The sequence below is a fragment of the Colobus angolensis genome, unplaced genomic scaffold (genome assembly GCF_000951035.1).
Source record: "Colobus angolensis palliatus isolate OR3802 unplaced genomic scaffold, Cang.pa_1.0 Scaffold121, whole genome shotgun sequence".
NCBI lineage: Eukaryota > Metazoa > Chordata > Mammalia > Primates > Cercopithecidae > Colobus > Colobus angolensis.
In genome coordinates this window covers 4,390,766-4,415,320 of record NW_012113253.1, presented here as the reverse complement: position 1 = coordinate 4,415,320, position 24,555 = coordinate 4,390,766, and the positions used below count along the sequence as shown (strand labels likewise).

Below are 24,555 nucleotides of genomic sequence, written 5' to 3'. Positions count from 1 at the left end.
TCCCGGGGGGCTGGTTCGCAGGCACCCCTTCCCCTCCGAGGCGGCGCGCGCGCTCCCGGCCCCGACTGCTGCCGGACACACTCGGGCCCCGGTCCGCCTGTCGCCCTCCCGCCTGCTCCCTCCAGTCACCCCACCCTTAGCTGTCTCCGCCACCTTACTCCACCACCCTCCTCCGCCTCTCCGCGCACTCCGCGTCCCGGCCTCCAGCTCCCCTTTCCCTTGAACCGCTCACTTCACTGCCCATCGCTCAAGGCAAGAAGAAACATTTCCCGAAGCGCACTCCTCAGCCCTCCCTCCCCACACGCTCGCCTTCCCCTCCCCCTGCTCTTTCTTGGGGGAGGGGGGCTGTCGCCTTGGATTGAAAGCCATTGATTTGTATGTATTTGTCCCAGCGCTGGAGGCTGCCCCAGCCGCCGCGCCGGTGCCGCTGCTGCCAGTGGAGTTGCCTCCCCGCTTCCCTAGGGTGGTTCGGCTCCACCAAACATGTCGGCTCCTGTCGGGCCCCGGGGCCGCCCGGCTCCCACCCCGGCGGCCTCTCAGCCACCTCTGCAGCCCGAGATGCCTGACCTCAGCCACCTCACGGAGGAGGAGAGGAAAATCATCCTGGCCGTCATGGATAGGCAGAAGAAAGAAGAGGAGAAGGAGCAGTCCGTGCTCAAGTAAGGACCTGGCTCCATATTCCCGCCTCTCTCCCTGCCCTCCGCCCCCTCGGCCGCTGCCCTGCGGCCGCCTGCGCGCCCCAGTTCGCCGCCCTCCCTCCCGCCGGCGGCGCCCAGGCCACGAGGGCTGCGGCCAGCGCCGGCCGCCCGGGCTGTTTTCTGGGTGTCTGAGCGCGGGGGTGTGTGTCGGGGAGGGAGGGCGCCAAGGCCGGCTGAGGTGAGGGTGGCTAGCCATAGGGCGGTGTAATTTTCCCTGGCGCCTTTCCGTATTTCCCCGCTGGTCATCTTGGCTCCGGGGCCCCAGCGGTACTGGGGCTGAACCCAGGCTCTGCGCGTAACCTTTCCTTTCCCGCCGCGCAGAGGCTGTGACTGGGGCACAGAATCCAATATGGCCGTGCACAGGTGCTCCCTGGCCGGACCCAGGCGAAGGCGCGCTGGCAGGGGATGCAGACGCTACCCTGGTCCCATGCCTCCGCGGGGCGGCTCTACCAGCAACGCGGGACAGAGCAGGGCTGCCCACGGTGGCTGCGGGCATCGGGCGGCGGTGCGGGCGAGGGGCCTAAGCTCTGTCGCGTCTCGGGTGGGTGTGCGTCCGCCGCCATCTTCCAGCCCCTCCCCCTCGGCGAGTGCTAACACCCTGCACTCTCCTGCTCTTCCTGTTTGCAACTAGTAAATCTGTTTAATCCTGAAGAGACTCCAGTTCCTACCATCACTGCAGTTTGGGATACTCCCTACCTTGTGAAGTTCTACTATTCGTGCTCACAGTCTTGACAGCCCGGGTTTTTCCGAGGGTGGGAGGAGTGAAAGCAGCACCCAGGCATCCGTTTACCGGCTCTGGAACTTCAGCACCAGGGAACTGTCCAGACAGGGTTATCTTTAGCTCTGAGACTCCTTTTCTGGTTAGTCTAGCAAAGAGATTTGTTTCTACAAGGTTTGCTTTTGAATGTTTTATGGTTATTTTATTTCTCAGTTACTTTGTGAAAGAGGTGGTTCAGAAGATGTGTAACCTTTTTATGTTTTTCCAACTTGGCTCTTTTCTTTTTTTGAAATGAGTTATTCAGATGATTCTTTTGCGTTTTATCAATTATACGTTTCCCATATTCTCTACAGAAATATACAATTGAAAGTTTAGAGTTCCTCTGTGAAGGAACTAATACACTCACCTCAGGTACATTTTAAAAGCAGGTTGTTGAATTTGGTTGTCTTTCATGTACTTATAAAGAAACAGGTTTCATTGTCAATAGGTATATATTTTCGTATTTTAATGAAAAATACAACTTTAAATAATTTATAGTAACAAATATTCATAAATCTTAGAGAAAGATACTATTTCTCACAAAATATTGGGTGGCTAAAAGAGCAAATATGTTCCTGACATAACTGAAATTAAGAATTTCTTCATGAAAGCTAATTTCTAGGGTTGAATACTTATTTGGGAATGCTATTTATTAACAGCCTTGAGATATGAAGAAATTAAGAGACTTAAGCAGTTTACTCCAACTATTGGAAGAATAAAGCATTATTTTTAGAAGCTTTTTGAGCATGCTTCTTACTGTGCCTGACTTTATTTTGTATGCTAACCATGCCAAGCTTTTGATGACTTGCAGTTTGATATTTAAATATATGAACTTTTGCCTTTTACTATCATTGATAAAAATCAGTGTGGCCAAAATGATGCTCCAGTTAAATGTAGTTTTATTTTTTTTGACTAACCTATTTAAATATAAAATGTGTTTTTATTTCTTCATAGTAGAAATACTATGTGGCTAGTTCACTGTAGTTCTAAGTTTATTTGTTGTTTTAATATAGAAATTTAAGTGGACTTTTAAGTGTTAGGATTATTCAAAATGAACAGTATGTTAGAGATGTTGTAAAAGGGTTTTCCAGGTAGCTACATGTGTATATATTATATCTGTATGTAAACCTACATACTATTCAAATACATATAATATTTACATATTCATATTTACATAGTTTAGATAGAAACAGATGTTCTCTAAATACATATTCATACAATCTATAAAATTACACTGATGAAAAATATATATTCAGATTTATTTTAAATATTTATTTGCATTGCTTCCTAACTTAGTCTTAGGAAGGGGTTGTACCTCAAAATGGCTTTCATGGTTTCACAATTCTTGTTATATTTATTTTAACAAACAGTTATTTGGAGGTTAAAGCATAATATATTTGGGCATTTGGTTTTAAATGTTTTTCATTTCTTTTTGATAAAAGAGTAGGCAAGGAAATGAGGAAATGAATAGACTTTATAATGGAATTATAGTAATGAGAGACAAAAATCGTTTTGAAGATTTTGATGGTTTACTAAATAATACATTATCTATATTGAGTATTAAATAACACATACATAAGAAAAATAATACTAACATTCTTCAGTGGTTACTATTTCCCATGAAGTTTTAGGGTTCACTTACCTGGTCATTACTATCCTTTGTTTCTTTTTAGTGCTGTTCATTACATTGGAAGTTAACATGTATTTTAAGAGTAGAGAGAAAAATAAACTGAAATTTAAATGCGTGTTTGCTGCCTTTTAACAATTATGTTAAAAAGTACGTTTGATGTGTGAAGATATTGCAATGGTTAGATAAAAATATTTTTGCATGATCTATGAATTTCAGTGGCTATATTAAGTATTCATGCAAAGTGGAGAAAGAGCAGGAATTTGAACCTTATTAATATTTAATATATAGATGACAATACCTAGATGTATATAATTTTTAAATAAATATGCATGTAGTAAAAGTTTCATGCTTGAGATATTTTTAATAAGAGAACTGAATGATCAAAACTGAGACCGTTGTTATTATCTTTCACCTTAGGAGCCTGAATAATTAAAAACTACTCCTAATTATTAGTAATTTCTTCAAAGTTCAGCTGAACATCCACATAGGAAGTCTATCATAATCAAATAATACCATTTTACATGTGAGCAAGGTACTATAATTTTGGAAGCATTTAAAAATCTCAGTAGAACCCCGATCAGTAATTACTTTAAAAAATCCTTTCATGTGTTCCTGTAGCAGTTTTAATTTGGCTAATTCAATTTATCAGTAAAATTTATAATGTCCTTTTACTGACTAGGGTTTTTCTTTTTTTCAATCTTCCAAGATATCTGAATGATTAATGTTTTTAAGTCTTATCTTTCAAGATTGTAAACTTCTTGAGGGCAAGAATCAAAATTTACCCTTTTTTTGAGTTTGTGTTTTGCAACATCCTTAACACCTGCACATAATAAGTACTTAATAAATTGTTTATTTGAATTGTGGTAATGTTAATGAGGTAGCTTATCAATTTTGTGGGACAATGAAGAATCACTGTTTGAAAGAAAAGCATAATTTATTAAAAGTTGAATTTCCAGTGGGATTTTTTGTGTAATTGTGAAAAAATGTCTGAGGAAAGCAAACCCACTAAATCAATAGAGAAGTATTCCTTCAGTCAATACTGAATTTCTAACATGTACATATCATAGCCTTTCAGATAAGCTTTTTGTAACACAAATTAGAAATTATGTGTTTCTTGATGTGTATATTTTCATTCATAGTTTAGATTTTCTGTTAAAGGGTTAATTTGCTCCCCAAGTAAAAGAAGGCAAGAAGTAAAATTTTTCCTGATACATTAGGGTAACAATTAGTATATATATTTAACACATATATAGTGAGCAGTTCTCTATTTTTTAAAATAATTCAATTTTAAAAGTATTTTCCAAAGTAAATTTATAAAATTTTGAAATAAAATTTCTCTTTTTTTGAGACAGGGTATTTCTTGCTGTGAGGCCCAGGCTGGAGTGAGGTGGCGCAGTAACGGCTTACTGCAGCCACGACCTCCTGGGCTCAAGCAATTCTCTCACCTCAGCCTCTCGAGTAACTGGGACCACAGGCAGGTGTCATGACACTTGACTAATTTATTTTTTGTTCTTGTAGAGATGAGGTCTCCCTATGTTGCCCAGGCTGGTCTTGAACTCCTGGGCTCAAGTCATCCTCCTGCCTTGGCCTCTCAAAGTATTGGGATTACAAGTGTGAGCCACCTGCAGCCCCCAAGTTTCTTAGCTACCTATTTCCCCCACCCAGAGCCAACTACTGTTACTAGTATATTTTATATTGTCTACTCTTCCAGAGACAGTCTATGCATAAGAATGCATGTGTATATATAATATTGTGTGTGTATCTGTATATGTGTGTATGTGTGTGCTCATACATGTATATATGGATGGATGTAAACGTAAAAACACAAATATGTCCTACAGTTTGCTTTGTAGGAGGTCAGTTCCACATCTGTGACTGTATAGCTGCTTCATTAATTTTAATGGATATAGTATGTATGGTATGTAATTTAAATGTACATACATTTCCTACATGTATGAATGTATATTTGAGACAGATTCCTAGAAACAAAGTTGTTGTGTCAAAGGGTTAGTATATTTTAAATTTAATAAATATTGTGAAATTTACTTTTGTAGAGGAAATGCGTATAAGTGACGTGTACTAAGGGGACTTTCCCACATCCTTGCCAACTTAGTGTGTGGCAATCTTTACCAGTATTTTAGTAAAAAAGATGCCACTGTAGACTTATTTGCAATTTTCTTACTAGAGAGATTGAGAGCCTTTTTAAAAAAATTTGGTTAGAGCCATTTGTATTCCCTTTTCTATTAGTAATTTTTAGTGATTTTTAGAGATTTTAGTGATTTACATGTTATTTGTTTTAGGACCTTGTTTATGCCTTTTTTGCTGGTCAGGGTTAAAAAAATTTGAATTTATTATAGTTTTGTTTTATGGATTTTGGGTTTGTGATATTGTTAGAATGACCTTCCCTATTCTAGTATTTTTAAAAACTACCAATTGAATCATGAATACTTTTAAATAAACATTGCATATGTAAACCAATGTTGCCATTGCCAAAAAAGTGAAAAACTATAGTTTTTAAGGATTCAAAATGCATTTTAAAAAATTGATAGACATTTTATAAGAAAACAAGCAAACAAAAAATTGATTTACATTTTATGAGAAAGTACCCAAATTTATATATATTCTATATTTTAAAGTAAGGGCAATTAAATAATATCTTCCTCTTGACAATAGATTTTTATAAAGAACTAATTGTATTGTGCGATGAAGAAAGAGGTAGTGGAAGCAAGTTTGATAGACCAGATTAATTTTGACTTGACACTTTACTAATTAATAATGGTAACGTCTTGCTTATATTATTAAACTCTGAGTTTGCTCATCTATACTATTTGAGTTATAACACCTATTTTGAAGGATTGTGATTGTTATAGGCTAAGTATCCTGGTGTAAGTAGTTGTACAGTAAATAATCATTATTGTTAACTGATATAGCTAGCTCTCTTGAAACCTTAGTATTATCATAGGATTGCTGGGTGAAATTTTCTTATTTTCTAAAAATTGAGAGATTCTTTTCCTTGTCTATTAAGAAGTCAAAATATGCCTGGAGGGCTTTTAAGTGACTTTGTTATTTGTTTAGAAGAGTAGGGATGGGGAGAGGGTGGGTGACAACTTGAAAGTAGTTTCCTCAGCAAATACCATTCTTAAGGAGCCTGATAACTAAGACGTAGCAGTGAAAATAACACTGACATCAAGTTATTGGTAACTGGCAAGATACTCATAGTCAAAGGTGAATTGAGGGGACTTACTTGTGGAAACTACTTTGTAATTGACTTTAAATTTTTCTAGGTTAAACTTTTTACTCTATTATTTAACTAAAATCTGTATTTACGTGTTTGTCTTATTCACATTATATCTAAGAACCCAGAGAACCATATTAGGTTAAGCTAATTCTGAAGTATGGTTATTGAACTTAGAATGCCTCACATCACCCCTCAAATACACGTATTAGAACTTAGAACTTCACATCACCCCTCAAAAACACGTAAGCTTTGTATGATTGCTGGTTTCTCATCCTTCTGGCTTAGCTTCAAATTTGGATCTTTGGAGAGCTCTTTTCTGACCACTCTTTCTTACATAGATTCTCTCCATTATTCTTTATAACAATACCTTTTGTATATCCCTAATTATGCTTCTCAAAATTTATAATGATTTATTTACTTGTTTATAGTCTGTCCACCCTGCTAGATTATCAACTCAAAGAGAGCACACACCATGTCTGTTTTGTTCACTAACGCAGCCTCAACTTCTAATTTAATACAATGCCTTACACATAGTAGTACTCAAAAATATTAATTGGGTGAATGAACACACACTGGGAATGAAATGCTATGTTCATCTAGGTGGTACCAGCTTTCAAGGTGAACTCCAATAATCTTAAAAAAAAAGATTTGCTCATGTAGTAGTGCCCTTATTTTTGAAATCAAATGTAATTTTTAAACATGCCCAATTTTGCGTATTTTCCATGGAAGGAAACTTACAGTGTTTGTGTATGATTACAGCTTATCTTTCTTTTGGACTAAGAGCATATCTTTTTTGACTAGAAACCAGAAGAACATTGTGATAGAGATCATTTTTTAATTTAAGGAATATTAGGAATTAGGGAAAATTTGGCTGTAAAAGTGATTAAGAGAATTAATACATTTTCATTGTGTTTAGCACAGCTGAGTGATAAGGAGTACACAGAATGCTTTGGATAGAAATAGTTCATGCCCTCCAGGGACAGACCATCTAAGGCCAACCATAATCATATGAACACATAAAAATGTAAAGTGTCATGAAAAAATACCAGTAAGGTGTTTTTGGTACATTATAACCATAGTAAAAAATATGTCAGACTAATCTTACTAGTAGTTTCTTGCCTCTGTGGTATTGCTTGATTATATTGTGTTGTATTACATGGTGTCACATAGTTTGTCTTGTTAAAATATCTGAAAGTTTCACTGCTAGATATTAAAAACTTTTGTATTCTCTAGTCACCCAATGAAATGCAGATATCTCTGGGTGTTGAAATAATTTAACTATTATTAGGTAATTCTTAAGGAGTTTATTGTAAGAAACATGATAAACCACATGAAAATTTTGTGTGGTAAGTGCAAGGAGACTACTGTGCACTACAGTGTATCATGGATATATTTTACAAGAGGAGCACCTGATTCAGTCCTGGGAAGATGCCATCTAGGCTGAATCTCAAATGATGAGTAGATGTTAACTGGGCAGATTGTTCTCTAAGCAAAAATCCTAAAACTCTCAATTCCTCTTTGCCCCCAAAACCCTTCATTTGTAAACAAAAACAAAAACAAACAAACCAAAGAAGACGACGATGCAGGACATGGTCAAGAAATTTGCTTGAAGTGGTTCAGAAGAGCACAGGTTTAAATGGAGATGCGTCAATAGAGGAGACTGGAGAGATGGCAAGGTTCAGACCCTAAAAAGCCTTCTATGCTATTCTTTGGATTTGGCAATAGGGAGTCATGGAGCGATTTTAAGCAGTGACACAATATAATTAGACTTCTGTTGGAACAAAAAACACTCTCATTTAATAGATTGGTTAGAAGGTGTAATACTAGAGATAAGGACACTATTTAGGAGATTCTTACAGTAATCTAGGTAATAAATGATGAAGATATGATGAAATAAGGCAGTAGAGGTGGAGGTGGAGAGTCAAGACAGATTTCTGAAAAATTTAGGAGCCAAAATTGCCAGGATTTGACGGTTGTGTGTTAAGGGTCAGGTAAACTCATATGATGCCAGACTTGCTTAACTGACTACTGTACATAATATGTATCTGCCTGTATCTGCTTATCTCACTTATCGTTAGCTCTGTGAAGTCATCTGGTCCCAGGACCAGTGTTCTCTTGAGGGAGCAGTTGTGAAGTGGCTTATTTTATTGTTTTAGTTATTCTAAAGAGTTTGTAACATTGATATGAGTACTAGAAGTGACTACAACTTGGGATAATGGGATGGTAGTAAAAAGGGCCAAAAGGGAGAAAGAAGAAAAGGGACAAAGAACAAAGGGGAGAAAGGAAGATTAGGGCTCTTGGAATCCATTCATAATTAGAAGGAACCCTTCTTAATATCTTAGTTTATAAAACTTTTTCTACTGGATATATTCACACCATGTAATCTTTGCAGAACTTCAGGACTATCATCCTTTTATTGAATATTCCCTACTTCCATTGATAACTTAGTCTCAATGAATTTCTCACCCTCTGGTTTTATTTCATTCTTTGTATATTTTAAACTATCACACAATCTTTGTTTTATATGTTAGGCTTAGCAAGAACAAATTTCCTTCCCTGTATATATTTGTATCACCTCTAAGGGAATTTTGGAAATGTGCATGTATTTTAGGAAAATATAGAGAGGAGATTAGTTGTGGAAATGACATGCTGAAGTCGGTGAAGATTCTGTGCATCTTTATATTAGCTTACTGAATTATTGCAGAATTTCAGAAAGTGCTTGTATTATAAAAGGGAGATAAATTTTGGGTTTTGTAATGGAAAGTTCCAGAAATAGGAATTGAGGTAGGTTTGACACAGGAGTAATATATTATTTTACCTACTTTCTTTCTAATATGGGTAACCTACAAAACTGAAGACAACTAGATAGTATAAATTAATTGGCCAAGAACTAACAACTTTAATACAGTTTATATATTATGAACATATATCTATATTATGTATACCTGTCAAAACTCTATTATTTTTCGTACAACATGGTGCTAGTTAAATGCTTTTTAAGGCATTTGGAATTCACAACTTTTGTATAGTTATATGGTTATAAACATTTAGTATTTGTATATAATACAAATAATTTGATAGGTTCTGCTAAACAGATGAACTGGAAAAATGCTCCTTTAGGCACAGGAGGAATGCCCTTTAGCATTTTTTTCTTCCAATGAAGCTTATGTTCAGCTCGAAGAGAAAAATAGTTTGGTAGTTTCTTGCATCCTGTAATTAGGCTTCTGGGAGGCTAAAACTAGGGAAAAAGGATACACTAAACAATATAACTAGGTAGTAGAATAACCACAGTGGTGTTTGGTGCTTTGGTATTGTTCAGTTGACAGATGGAGGTGGTGCTCACATTCATTTTGTTTTGTTGGCATATGTGGTATCTATTATCATTTTTATAATACTTTGCTTCCCAGGCACATAGATGAAAATCTGTTTTATCACACATAATTCCTTTTAACTAAAAGCTGTCTTCAATCTGAAAGAATTAATTAATGCTTTTATTAGCACATTTTTTTTTTTACTGGGCCAAAATCTAGGTGTAGGCAGGGCTGCATTTCTTTCTGGAAACTGTAGGAGGATTGTTTCCTTGCTCATTTGGGTTGTTGAAAGAATTGTGTTCTTTAAGTTATAGGACCGAGATTCTTGTTGGCTATTCAGCTTAGGACTGTTCTTACCTCCTAAAGCCCTCTTTCTGGTACTTGCACGTAGCTTGCTATATCTCTGAACAAGCAATGGGGTATTTTGAATCTTTATCACGATGCCATCTCTCTGACCTTTCTTCTGTCATTGCATCTCTCTCTGCCTCAACTAGAAAAGATTTTTTTCTCTTTTAAGAACTCATGTGATTAGCTTGAATTCACCGAGATATTCTGGAATAATCTCCCTGTTTTAATCATATCTGCAGAGTTCTTTTTGCCATATAAGGAAACATATTTATGTGTTCCTGCGATTAGCACAGAACATCTTTGGGGGGCCATTTGTTCTCCTTACGACATTCCACTAAAGAGTGCTAGTAGATATAAATTTGGATATATATTTTTTATAAAGTAGATACTGAACTACTCTTATTTTTTAAAGTGTGTTTTGTATTCAGAGATACAAATTCCATAATATCTCTGAAATAATATTTTACTATATACGTATTACTATAGTTTCTAATAGTATATTGCCCTCAAATTACCGCCAATCTGCATTCCACTTTTTATTTAACAGTTTCCTCCAGAGTTAAAATGTTGATTTTTTTGGGGTGGAGGGACTGGGGGCAAGAAGTGTGAATTGTTCTGTGCTCTGTACATAAAGATTAAGTACTATTCCTAAGTAGTAGTCATGTTAGTTAATACTTGTATTTGTTTTCATAGGGAGAGGAGTAAATAATTTTACCATATGACTAACATAGTGAAGAGTCATTGAAATATTTTCATATGCAGTATTTTCATTATCCGATGGTCATGTTAAAAGACACAGCAAAGCTTTATATTCCAGTATGAGTAAGTAAATATTTGAATTTAATTTTTCCACAAGAAGTAGTTTCTTTTGGCATGTTTGGTTGAATAGCCATACTCTACATAAGTGTGCCTTCATATATTATTTTTTGTAATTTTTACCCAAGAGTCTGGTTTAATGAAAAGATGTACAGTACTGTATGTTATGATTAAACTTCATGACAGGGTTTAGGATATAATCAGTTGTTTAACTTTGGCATATAAAGATTAAAAGAGCTATGAAATAAAGTAGGAAAAGAAAGTAATCCAAGATTTTTCTTTAAAACTACTAATGTAAATTTATGTTGCAGTTAACAGTATGTTAGGGTAGACTAGATATCAGAGTCCAGTCATGATAGAAACTATAACAGTAATTTGAACAGGGACATTTTAATATAAAGGATTACTACCTGTAGCAGGTGCAGCCCTCTTGTAGGGATGAGGTAGAGTACCTACGACAGAAACAAATTTCAGAGAAGCCTCTCCTGCATGTCTGAGGCTGAGATTCAGCCCTCATTGGAGGATGTGATTGTGGCCCACTGAGCTGTCTCAGGCTGTGGCAGGCAAGCAGGACATCATCTGTGGGAATGTTGGTGGGACTTGCTGAGAAGCTGGCTGAGGTGCTTAGGAAACTCATTGGGAAGCCACCTCTTAGGGTGCCAGTGAGACTTCTTGAGAAACTCTCTGCTGGGGTGCCACTGAAACTTGGGTATCTATAAGCTCCTGGCAACCATGTGCTGTAGCAAAAACAATAAAACACCTGGAACCTTGAAGTCCTTTTTTCCTTTAATGTCACTATAGCTCCCTCTACTGACAAAGTTTAACATTTTGCCAACTGCAAAGGAGAAATGGTGACAGAGTCCAGATTCACTATCACAAAGCAGGTCAAAGAAGGGTGGATTTGGAGCTGAGAGGCAATAAATTTATAGTAGGCTATGTTATCCCCAATATTTGTACCTTAAAACAACAAAGATTTATTTCTTTTTGACGTTATATGTTTTCTCTGGATCCCTTTGGGTTTCTACTCCATGTCATCCTCATCCTGGGGCACAGGTTAGTGGAGAAAATGCTTTCTGGAACATTCTGAGCAGCTGAAAAGGGAGACTGCGGTGAATCCTAAGTTATCTCTTAAAATTTCCTCTCAGAGGTGTGCATACGACTTCTGCTTGCATTTTGTTGGCCAAAGCAAATTTCATTATCATGCCTACCTAACTCAGCGTGGAAAAGTGCAATCCTATCACGTATAGAGGGAGAACCAGGAGTATTTGTTGAAAAATATAACTATCACAGGATTGATAGAATTGGCATTAGAAAAGTGGGCAATCCTTAGGATAATTGTAGTTCCCCCTTTACAATTTTGTCTTATTTGCTTTATACTTTCTAAAAAATAAATTTTAGTGAAAAATGTATCAACAGAAAAATTGATGATGCCTTTCACTTCTGAGTTCGTGAAGTCAAACTAGACAATGAGCTTAGTCATTTGTGCAACATAGTGAACCTGATCAGCTAAATCAGCAGGAAGTTTTTTTTTTTTTTTGAAGGTTAGGTACAAATAGACTTTTATTTTTAAATTTTGCATTTTGAAAATGTTGCATTAACTAATTCTTACAAGATATAGAAAGTGACAGGGCTGGAGCCTGCTGTCCAGGTCATGTCATTCCTGGACGTATGCATCGTCCTTAGACTGGATTTCCCAGGATGTACCCAGAATGTATGGGCTTGGAAGCTGCCTGCAGTCGGCAAGTGCTCTGGGTGAGCTGGGCCGGGGAGTTACAGGTATATGTAATATGAAATGACTCTATAGGATTTTTTCCCATTATGGTCAGTCTTGGATAGGGGATAGAAAATGAGATTTAGATATTCGGATAATAGTCCTGGCTCCATCATTTATAAGAGCAAGACTGTCTCAAACACACACACACACACACACACACACACACACACACACACACACACAAAACAAAAAACAAAAAACTTCTTTTTTTTTTTCTGATTGATGGAAACTGCTTTTATGCTATTAGACTTTTGAAAACTCATCCTCCTTAAATTTTACTTCAAAGCTAGCATATTCTTTAACTCACTTCCTTTTCTTTCAGTGAAAATTGTAATATTGAAATTTCCTCTGATAATGCGAATGGTATTCTAATCCATTTGAACTTTAAAAACAACATAAAATATTTAAAAATAATGTTGGTATTCCACAAGTATATGTGATGCTCTGCTCATCTTAATAATTTTTCTTTAGGACTCATGTTGCAATATTTGACTATCAATGACATTGACTATCATTGACTGTCACTCATACTGTAACATTGACTATCACTTTAATCTCACTATTCTGAAACTAAACTGTTGCTTTGAATCTATAAACTTTGTCATATTCATTAATATACTTCCACACAGTTTATGAAAATTTTTTATTAAGTTCATTCAGATGTTCTAAACTCAGTTAAGCCATTTTTTGAAGTCAATAACTACCTTTCAACAGATCTGTACAGTGAGAATAACTTATAATTTCAATGATATTTTTAACCCATAAACTTCAAAATAAAAGCTTTTCCTTTCATAGACAACAAACTTAGGTATGGAACAACAGAGAACAATATTCTGATCTTGTTTCTTTATATAAAGCCAACAGTAATTGGAACTGAAGCAGCTTGGAATTGATAAGATTTTTCATTTTGATAACATTTGATGTGGAATTCATATCTAAAGGCAAAATTTTACATTCAAGAGCTCTGGAAATAAAATATTACTTGAATTTCAGATTTTTCAGAATGAACTCTGATTATAGAATTTTTCTACTTGTCATCACAAATTTATACAATATTTCTATAATATTTTATAACTATTAATATTTCAAAATCTTAATTTACCAATTTGAATATGTTTTGTTTTTGGTACATCTTTGCAGGACAAATACCTTTTTAGTTATTCCTCTTTAGTGGCTCTAGTGTCAGTTATTACCTTAATACTGTTTACTAACTATAGATTCATTAATCTGCAGTGAAAACTTTAGTTAGTAATTTTGGTTAGTGTTGTCTCTATATCCTCTCATGTGCCATCTATACACTTACTAATATCATTGAAAGTGACACATGCTCTTTGTCTTTTTTTCTTTTTGGTTCATCGATTTCAAATATGGTGTTGGCAGTTGGCAGTTTCTATGTAGACTTCTAAATGAGAGGTTCTGTATTATGCTTTGTTATTTTAAACTTGCAGACATTTAAAAAAGTTAAAATCTTGCTTTGTGGCAAGGCACAGGCATTGTTTATTGGCCCCATAACTTTAGGTACTAACTTCTTCATGCAAACAGGACACTTAGTTTGAGGAAGAGAGGAATTATAGAAGTACAGGAACCCAAATTTGAGAAATGTATTATATTGCTGAAATAATGATTTACTTCAATAACTAAAATTTCAAAAATTTCATACTTGTACTCATACTTATATTTTCAAAAAAGTCTGCAGTCCCTTTACTGAACTTATTTAATTAAATTGTTACATTATTTTTTATTTCTAAAATTAAAACAGTCCATTATGAAATTCTGTCACGAATGACTGTCTTGGTAATTGTTAACATTAAAAGCCAATAAGAAAGAAATAAAGAGGACCAGAATGAAAGAAGGAAGAAAAGAAGGAAATACAAACAATAAAAAGATTGACAAAATAATTTATATCCTATGTGGTACATCTAATACTAGATGTTGCTATTGATGCAGTGTAGTAATCCTACATACTTTATGTGCTGGAAAAATATAGAAACAAGAGAATATGAAAAATAAATGTTTTACATGTGTATATAAGACAATGAATTTCAGTGATAATAACCCAATTGGGACAAAAGTAATAATTAGACTACCTGAGATGATTCAATGGGAAGGTCAGGGCAGAGATGCTACATGGTGCTGCTTCTACAAAGCCATATACACTCTACTCTCTAAAAGAATTTAAACAATGGATATCCCCTTATACATGTTTAAGTCTGCATCTAAAATTTTCCAGCAATACAGCATAGGGAATCAAAGATAATGATTGTTTTGGTTTAAGTATTTATTTGTTATTCCTTTAAACAAATGCATTTTGAGCATCTGTTTTATACCAGCCACTGATATTTAGGAAACAGAGAGGAATAGGACACAGTCTTTGCCCTTGAGGTGCTTATCATTTAGTGGGAAAGAGTCATGTAAATAAATAATCCAAATGCATGATAAATGCTTTAAAGTACTTACATACCAAGTGTTGAACAGAGGAAGGGGCTAGTATATGAACATGGAGGATTTAAGGAAGTCTTTATAACCAAAGATCACATTCAAACTGGCCTTGCAGAAAAAAGTATATGGAGGAGAAGGGCATTTTAGACATATGCAAAGAATGGACTGTGAAAAGCATAGTGCATAGTGTCTTTGGGGAATAGCCAATATTCCTATATTGCTAGGTGCATGGAAGATGGAAAGAAGGGATGGAGTGGTAGAAGGTGAAGCTAGTTGGTGAGAGTCAGTTACAAAGGGCATCAAATGCAGGACTGGTATTCAATTGGTATGCACCAGTACAGAGACACTAATTTTTAAAAACTGAATCACTTTGATGCAGATTAGTAAATATTATGGAGAGAATAAATTATCTAATGATGTTGTCTAGTGCAGTCTTATAGAATTATGGAACTTAGTAACCTTGCTGGTATGTATTAACATGGTCCTTGGAAGGCATGTACTGCCTGGAGTGTCAGTGCCTGCCTGATACGCTGTGCCCTGTTGGTGGAGGCAATGAGAGGCTGCAGTGTAAATGGTTTTCGTGGTAACTGCATTTTGAGGGGAGTGTCCTGAGGCACAGTGCTTTCAGTCTCTGTGAAAAACACAGAGCTAGATCAGGGGTATCCAATCTTTTGGCTTCCCTGGGCCACATTGGAAGAAGAATTGCCTTGGGCCACACATAAAGTACACTAATATGATAGCTGATGAGCTTAAAAAAAATTGCAAAAAAACTAATTAATATTTTAAGAAGGTTTACAAATTCGCGTTGGGCCACACTCAAAGGTGCCTTTGGCTTGCGGGTTGTACAGGCTCAATCTAGATGTTTATGTGACTATGACATGCCAACAGTCTGCCCAGTTGTTTTAAAGTTGTAGCAAAATGGTGGGTATCAGGGACCTAATGACTCTCATTTGAATTATGAACATGTCAAGAGAAGTCTAATATTTTTCTAAATATCCCCATGGCTCTGTTAAGAGATTGACACTTTCTAAAACTGAACAAATGATTTGCAAGTTATTAGAATGACTGTATAAAGAATTTATGCTATAACTCTGATGTGTCCAATCTTTGGACTTCCCTGGGCCACAATGGAAGAAGAGGAATTGTCTTGGGCCACACATAAAATACACTAACACTAACGATAGCTGATGAGCTAAAAAAAAAAAAATCTCATAATGTTTTAAGAAAGTTTATGAATTTGTGTTGAGCCTCATTCAAAGCTGTTCTGGGCCACATGTGGCCTCCGGGCCGCGGGTTGGACAAGCTTGTTGTAACTCTTGTCATATGGAAAGCAGGTATCTATATATCTACATCTATAGTTTATTTGGAAAAAAGAAAATATATTTTAATGTTAATTTATATATTGATTTTTATATTAATTTTATATTGCTGTATCAGTTGTTAAATATTTAGAATCACCTATGGTTCTAAGTCATGCTAAGAAATTTGAATTTATCTTATTGGCATGTTTGATCTGTAGTGAAAGGTTTTGAAATGAGATAGTGATAGGGCCTGTTATAATATGTTAACAAGTGACTTCTGATGACTTAGTGTAAAGTCTCACTAGCATGAGAATTCTTACCAGTGCTTACTAGCATGAGAATTCCTACCAGTGCATTTTCACTGGTACTGCCTTGTATCGTGGGATCTTGTGTCTCTTCTGGATTTGTCCTCTGTATTGCTGCAGAGTATATTCTTAAAAATGAAATTTAAACAATTAATTTTATGGCCAAAGAATCTTTTTAGGCTTTCTATTGCTTTGAATGCAATTCAAGCTCCTTTTGCATACACAGTCCTTCACAGCCCCTCTCCAATTTGTTTTTCCAGCTTCATCTTGCATACCACCCTTTCATGTATCTTATAGTTATAATAAAACTTTTACTGTTTTTGGAGCATTGAAGGAGTAAAGGGGACCCTTTCATAATATGGAATAAACAATTCAGTGAATTTATTTATTATATGTACTATGTATCCTGAAATATTTGAAATTGGGACCAAATCAGTGTTGCTTTCATTTTAAAATCACCTTTGGAAGAAATTCAGACCCCATTAAAGACATAAAACTCTCATTACTCATTTTCTTCAACTTCAATAGGAAATCTTATGGAATTGTTTTGGAACACATGCTTCCAATCTGCCACCAGATTTTGCAGCAGGAATTTATATAATCATGCCATAGCTCAAACTGTCTCACAATTTACCATATGTTTCAATATTTCCAATGTTTTCAAACACTCTCCTCTCTTTCCCACCCCTTCCAGTTCACATTTCTCAGCTTTGTCCCAGCTCTTACCCCACAATTCTCATTCATTTCTCTGATTCATGGTTAATCCTTGTTATAGCCTTCCAGTTTGGAGTTCATTCTATACTGGTTCTCTTTCCTGGACCTTTTTTTAGTCAGTTAAAATAAGCAATGCTTAATCCTGAATTTAGAATTCTTTATTTTCTGACTTGGGTTCTGATCTCTCAGATCTCTCAGTACATGTTTTTATGGCTTTACTACTTTTTTTTTTTTAACCTCTGTTTAAATTTACCAGAGCGAGAAACATTATGGTTTAGACTCAGGCTGGCTCCTGTAACAATATAATATTTTCAGTAAAATTTTTCCTCTTAGAAACCCTGTATTGATCTGGTTAGAGCTGAGGGGAATTTCTGTAGTCTAAATCTAATCAATTAAAATGGCTTTTTATGAGTAACTGGATTTTTATGACTGCAAATATTGCTTTCCTGCTTATTTTCCTTCTAATCCTGTATTTACTTAGCTGGTTCGAGGAGTCAAGGCAGTACAGAGTATGTAAGGAAAGGCTTTGGCATTAGTCAACTCTGGGTCCTATCCTAGTTTCCCAGTTACTAATTTTGTGACCTTGAGCAAGTCACTTAATCTCTTGGACTCTGTCTCTTTATCTACAAATTAAAAACAATGACTATTTCATAGGGTTGTGGTGAGATGCAAATGTAATGTGACGGGCACACAGAAGACATTCAATAAATGTTAATAGGAAAATAGATACTATGTATTTTAGGCTACTTTTTCTACTATTATTCTTGTGGTCTACAAGCCCATCTGAAGTTCGATTCATTTGTTTATATGAAGGTCAGTCTTGATGGTTAGAAGGTGAGCCTAGAGTGAGAGGAAGTGAGAAGAATACAGGTGAAATTCATCTGAGTATTTGTCCTTGAACATTGTCTTTACTAGAGAGTTTTTGAGATTGTTGATAACAGCAAATTGCTCTGTTGGGGTAAGAAGGTGTTTTTTGTTTGTTTAAACATTTTTAAAAATAAACAATGTGCTGAAAATAGTTAAACAGAGTGTCATCTTTGCTCTTTGCTTGCCATTAGTAATCTGACAATTATAATTTTAAAGTATTTTCATAACTGTTTCAAAATAGTAATAATTTAAAAATAGTTCTAAAAATTCTGCAAACAAGCTTATTCACATCTAAGTCCTGCTGTGGACTTACCATGTAGTTTGACAGGTATATATTTCAAGATTGTTCATGACTTTTTCAAATTTTATGCAAACAGTAGTATTCTTAAGTTTATATTCTGTTCTGACCATTCTAAGTACTGAAATCACCATCTTTCAAATACTTTCATCTGGAGCTCTGATTACCTTATATAAACATAGAAAGTTCGAAGACTATTCATTTTTATCTCAATTTTCATTATAAAAATGCAATAATAACAATAGTTTTTAAAATGAAAAAAGTGTGTGTAACCTCACCATCCTATACAACTGTTCATTTTTACATCTTCCTCTCTATTTTTATCTGTATGTATCATATGTTTTACATAGATGCAGTTATGGTATATATACAGTTTTATATTTTGCTTATTTATTATAATTTTTTACTTGATATCATAAATATTTCTTCCATGAATAGATTTTCTCAGCCATCTACCTCAGCATCTGTCACATGCCAGCCATATTCAATTAAATGGGTTCTTCTCCATTCTAGTTTTCAGTAATTGCAGAAAATTTCACTGCAATTAAAACAAAAATATTCAACATTTTACTATTCATTTTTGCTGTGTGTTTTGCTTTGATTTCTGCTCTGGTGTTATGCCAAATGTGGGACATAACCCTATTTCCTGGATTCTAAAATTTTACTCATATCAGGCAGCTGCATTAGTAGCATTTCTCTGGAGATTTGGGGATAAAGATGATGAGGTTCCCACAGAGTGGATAATTCAAAATTGAATTAGACTTTCTTATTCTGAAAAAAAAAAAAAACACTTTGAGCATTTCTACCCACTTATGTCCATTTTGTTGCCCCCTGCTTCTTCCTGCTCTACCTTTCTTCTCTCGTTTCTTTCCCACTCTCCAATCTCTATTGTTTTGTAATATCAGGCTAGTAATGTTTTTTCTTTCAGTCTATTTTCTGTTGGAGTTTCCTTTCAACTCTGCAGTGGTTTATCAAAGTATTTTCCTAAATGGACAGTTTCTTCCTCAAAGAAAAAATCTTCAATATCATTTGGTAAAGTATTTTTCCTCCATTTTGCTGCATAGTCTTTTCTATAAATTGTTGCTCAATTGAATTTTGTTGGTCTTTAGGGGATTCCTTCAGACTTAGGTTTGCCTAGACCTAACTAATATTAAGATTTCCGTAAGGGTTTTACTGTATCTACTTAAGAGAAAGGTGAAGAGCCATTAGGTTGTCATTATAATTAGATTTCAGCAGTTTTTTTTCTTAAGCTCATATGGAGTAGAGTGATACTTTGATTAACAAATTCTTCGAGGATATAGCTTCTTTAAAATAGCCTCAGTAAAATAGAAGAAAAGATTATTGGTCATGTTAAACAGAGTTGTTCTGATTCTTGTGGCTCTAAGGCAATGTAACTAATGGCAGTGCGGTTTCTATTTATCTGCCCAAATTTGATGATAATGAGGCCTGGGTCATCGTAAAGTAGTGAGCTTGTTGGAACTTATCTTGTGTTCTTTGTTGTTTTCCCATTTGATACCTTTATTTTTACCACTTACAAATGACTTGTTCCTTTGGGTGTCTGATGCTTTCCAACTCTCTATTCTCTCTTCAGTCCCTAGTTCATTAGAAAAAGAGTAATCTATTATTTATGTTTTTCCAAATTGGAAATAACAATACAATAACCTTAAAATTTCTGAATGGCTAATAAGTTATAACCTTAAACAGATATTTACTTACCGGTTAAGCAAGTTATTGGTAACTTACGTTTTTGTGGAGACTGAGAGCAGAAATTGAGTGTGATATAGCGTTCTTTTCCTCCTTGAGTTTAGCACAGTGCCTGAAACATAGTAGGTGTAAGTAATGAATTAATGAAGGAATTAAAGACACTTTGTTTGAAGAGTTTCAAGAGATTGATAGAAGAAATGAAGGGGTACAATGACGGGATTTTAGAATCATAGTAAGAATACTTTAAAAACTGACCTTGAATGTAAACTGGAATTAATAATTTTGCTGTGACCAGGAATGATGATGGGATGTGTGTGTTTGTGTGTGTGTGAATGTGTGTGTGCATGTACGTGTGTGTGCGGTATGAGAGAGAGGGAGAGAGAGAAAAACGGGAGAAACATATGGGAGATTGTTTACTCTTTACATAGAGGATGTCTTGAGTCTTCAGTATCCATTCTGTGTTAATGCATTACTTGCCAAACTGTGCAGATTCACCATTTGATTTTGGATTGGGCATCAGTTCATTTGCCACCTATTCTTTGCCTAGGTAAGATGTGATTGACTTTGACTGCAGCTATTTGCGTCTTGCCCATGGACTTAAAGTAATTTTGTGTGTGTGTGTGGTGGGTTAGGATTGAGTCATTCTGTGATCATTTGTTATTTTTAAAATATCTGTCTTGAATAAGGAAAGTAGATAAGTTGAAAATGGACCAGTAGGTTGGGGCAGGATTAGGCAGGGACTTATATGACATGGCAAGGAATTTGGCTTTATTCTAATTATACTGACAATGTAAAGCAGGCAGGTTGAGGGGTATGATGTTGGGGGATGTGATGATAGTGTTTTAGAGTGAGGGCAAAAGAGGTGGTAGATTTCTGGCTCAAATAACAGTTCAGTTTTGAACAAATGTGAAGTTTGGTTTGTGATCCCAAGTAAATAGATGAAGTCGTATGTCTCCCAAGACTTGTGATTTTTTTTTTTTTTCAATTTTTCAGGTGAGCTAAGATATCTTGACATTTTATTGTTTCTGTTTTCTAAAATATTTACTATGTTTCTCTTTTTGCTTATGGAAGAGCGCTGATAGATTTGAAATGATACGTGAAGTACAACCTATAGGTATGAGTTATAATTTCTATTGTAATTAAAATTGTTACTTGCCTTTAGTCTTCAGGACTAAGATGATTTTGCTACCCAAGAAATGAATTGTGGTGTTTGTGGAAAATATTTTCTAAGTACTGACAACTGTAATTATAATAAAAATTGGATTATATTTTAATAAAGATTTATAGTTTTAGAGGGACTTTCTGTTTTTGCATTTGAACTGCTGATTGTTTAAATTAACAATGGTCCACCTTCATTTGCCCCAAGTGTTATTAAAATACATAACAACATAGGTGTCATTGGTATACTTAAGGAATAGGCTAAGAAGAAAAAGAAAAAGGAGTTGAAGAGAGAGTATAGAGAGTTGGAATGGATGAGTGAGAAAGAGGAAGAGTGGACAAGAAACACAAAAATGACAAGGTTTCTCTTTTGGCTCGTGGGATAGTGCTGATACATTTGAAATGAAACATTTGAAATGAGGAGATCCATGCCACCGAAAGTTGTGTGATTAAGAAAACAAAAGCCACACTAAATATTTTAAACAAAGAAAATTTAATACATAGGGAATCAGTTGCCAAAAGTCCTGGTAGGGCTGGAGAAGCAGAAAATGGACAATGAATTTATCAAAAGATCAGTAACTGCAGGAAGACACTACTGCTCCTTGGGCTGGGAGAGAAAAAAAGAAAAATGGTGTTAAACAGCTAATAAGTACTATGATGCTAAGGTTGTTGGAGTACTACTGCTACCCCTGAAGCTGCTGCTGCTGCTTTGCAGGATGCCATGAGCCTGTACTTCTACTGATCCAGAAAGCCTATAGTCCTGTTGATGATGCTGAACTCACCTCAGAGGATGCTGAAGCCTGCAGTCACCCATTGCTACCCCTGCCAGAACTGCACTGTTGTTGCAGTAGCTAGAATTTGCATTGTGGTTATCTGGTGCTGCAATTGCTGCTAGAACCAGAGACCATGGGCAATCTGCTGAGTTACATGGAATACTGATACTGCTCCTGCAGGAATTAGAAACAGAAGGAAGAAAATAAAATGATTTACCTTCTCCTGCCATCCAGTTTTTACCAGTGTTTCCCAGAGTTAGAAACCAGCTTTCAAGGGAGTGTGACAAATGTAATCTTTAGAGAGGACAGTCTGAAATAAGAGCAGGAATGCGTTGAGAGCTAATATAAAGCCAGCATAGGAAGAAGTTACAAAATATTGATTCTTTAATCATAATAAGAAGAAAGAAACATTTTTGCAAATTTTCTGAATAATGTCAAAACTCTTCTTTTTTTTTGTGGTTAAATGATTAAGTTACAGGGGCTGGTAGAAAAACTTTGAAAGTGAGATAGTTCTTCATTGAGGTATCAAGGTATTTTTGTTTCAGGCAACAAAAATGGCCCCTGTTAACTTTAACAGAAAATAAGTTATTGTAAGCCCTAAGGAATAGCTCTAAGAAAAGTTGACTAGTCCCTGGAAAAGACAAAAATTAGGTTAGCTCTGGATAGCTGTTTGCAGAAACTAATGGATGGCCTGTTCAATGTGCTACCCACTGTTTACATGGATCAGCTTCACTATTTGCTGCTTAAAGTTCACATTACATGGAAAGAGGCAGTCTGGCCTAGCTTGGGTTAGTTACCTACCCTTGGACAGAGGAGGGTATGGCACCTTGATTGACATCAAGACTGTATTCAGTAATTGAGGACTAGTTCTCAAAGAAAATTTGAGATATTAGAGGAGAATAGATACTAGACAGGCAAACATGACAAAATATCTACTAATTGAAGCTTGTTTTAAATTAGCAGTAGGTAGCTCAAAACCATACCTGAAAGTTCTTGAGCACTTAATATGTAACAGGCGCTCTGATCTCTTTTAATAATATCTTTGAGGAAGTTGTCATTATTATCCTCATTTTACAGATGAGAAAAATTGAGAGGTGCACTTCTGATGATGGTGGATTAGGCAATTTGGACTAACTCTTCCACTGAGAACAACTAGAAAAGCTGGAGCAAATATAAAAATCATCTGTTTGTATCAGAGAGCTAACACATCATTGAAGACTGTGGGGACAAGATCCTGGAGAAGAAGGAAACCCAAAAGGTGAGCTGTGCATTTGAAGCCTCTTTCTACTATGGGAATCTCCTGTTTCCAGTAGAGGTGGCCAAGAGGCTGAGAAGCTAAGAAGAGCTTTTGAAACACTCATGGGGTGGGGCTAATGGAGCAACAGTTTGAATTCATGGTCCACAGAACAGGGAGATTGCTTGCTAAATCCGCCAGGCTTTGGGTTATGACCTGAAGGGTGATTCCTTAGGAGTAAGGATGAGCTGCGAATTGAATGATCCACATACAGAAGAAAACCAGTTTAGAATCATCATAGTCTTTAATTAGATTACAGACACTTAAGATTGTTAATGACTCTAGCTACTTGTTAAAGCAAAAGTAAATTCTTTCTGATGGAAGATAATACCATCCTAGGCCTCAAATAATTTCTACAGTTTTTACTTATAATGTCTTACATGGATACAAAAATAATCAGGTATACAAGACATAAGTTATATGATGCCATGTAACTGAAACTAAGATAAACAATAGACCATAGTGATAGACCAACAGGGGATTCAAATAATGGAGTTCTGTCACTGAATTTTAAAACATGAATCTGTTTAGACTAGCAAAATATAAGAATGAGTGCTTTGGCAGAGCACTGTACATCATGAAAATTAAAATCAAAATAAAAAAACTGAAAAAGGCAATAAATGAAATCAAGAACTCATTGAATGTATTTAACAGCATTAAATACAGGTGAAGAGAGAAATAGTTAACTACGAGATATGAGAAAATATGTGTAATAAAGCACAGAAATATAACCGTATGTAGGAGAAAGAAAAAAAGTAATAGAAATGGGGAGTATGTATAGTTGGAGTTTCAGAAAGAGAAAATGAGAGTGCAAGAGACTGATACCGAATATTTGAAGAAATAATGGCTGAGAATTTTTTCAATACTGATGAAAGACACCAAGCCATAACTTCACAAAGTACTGTAAAATTACGAAAGAGAAATAAAAGAAAACCATAGCTAGGCATATCACAATAACTGCCAAAACCCCAAAACAACAAAAATCCTAAAAGTATCCAGAGGAAAAATGTAGCCATTTTCAAAGTATCCCCAATAATGTTTACAGCTGATTCTCAACAGAAACAATAAAGGCCATTAGACAATGGGCTGATGTCTTCAAAGTACTGAAGAAAAAAACTGCACAGTTAGCA

General features: G+C 35.7%; 1 protein-coding gene across 2 annotated transcripts in view; it reads left to right on the top strand.

Moving 5' to 3' along the window:
- Nucleotides 1–24,555, top strand: part of RIMS2 (regulating synaptic membrane exocytosis 2) — a 773,533-nt gene continuing 748,978 nt past the window's right edge. For both annotated transcript variants that reach the window (XM_011931177.1, XM_011931160.1), the window contains exon 1: nt 1–659. In XM_011931177.1, the coding sequence (XP_011786567.1) occupies nt 484–659 (176 nt within the window). In that variant the 5' untranslated portion in view covers nt 1–483. The remainder of the gene's footprint in view (nt 660–24,555) is intronic.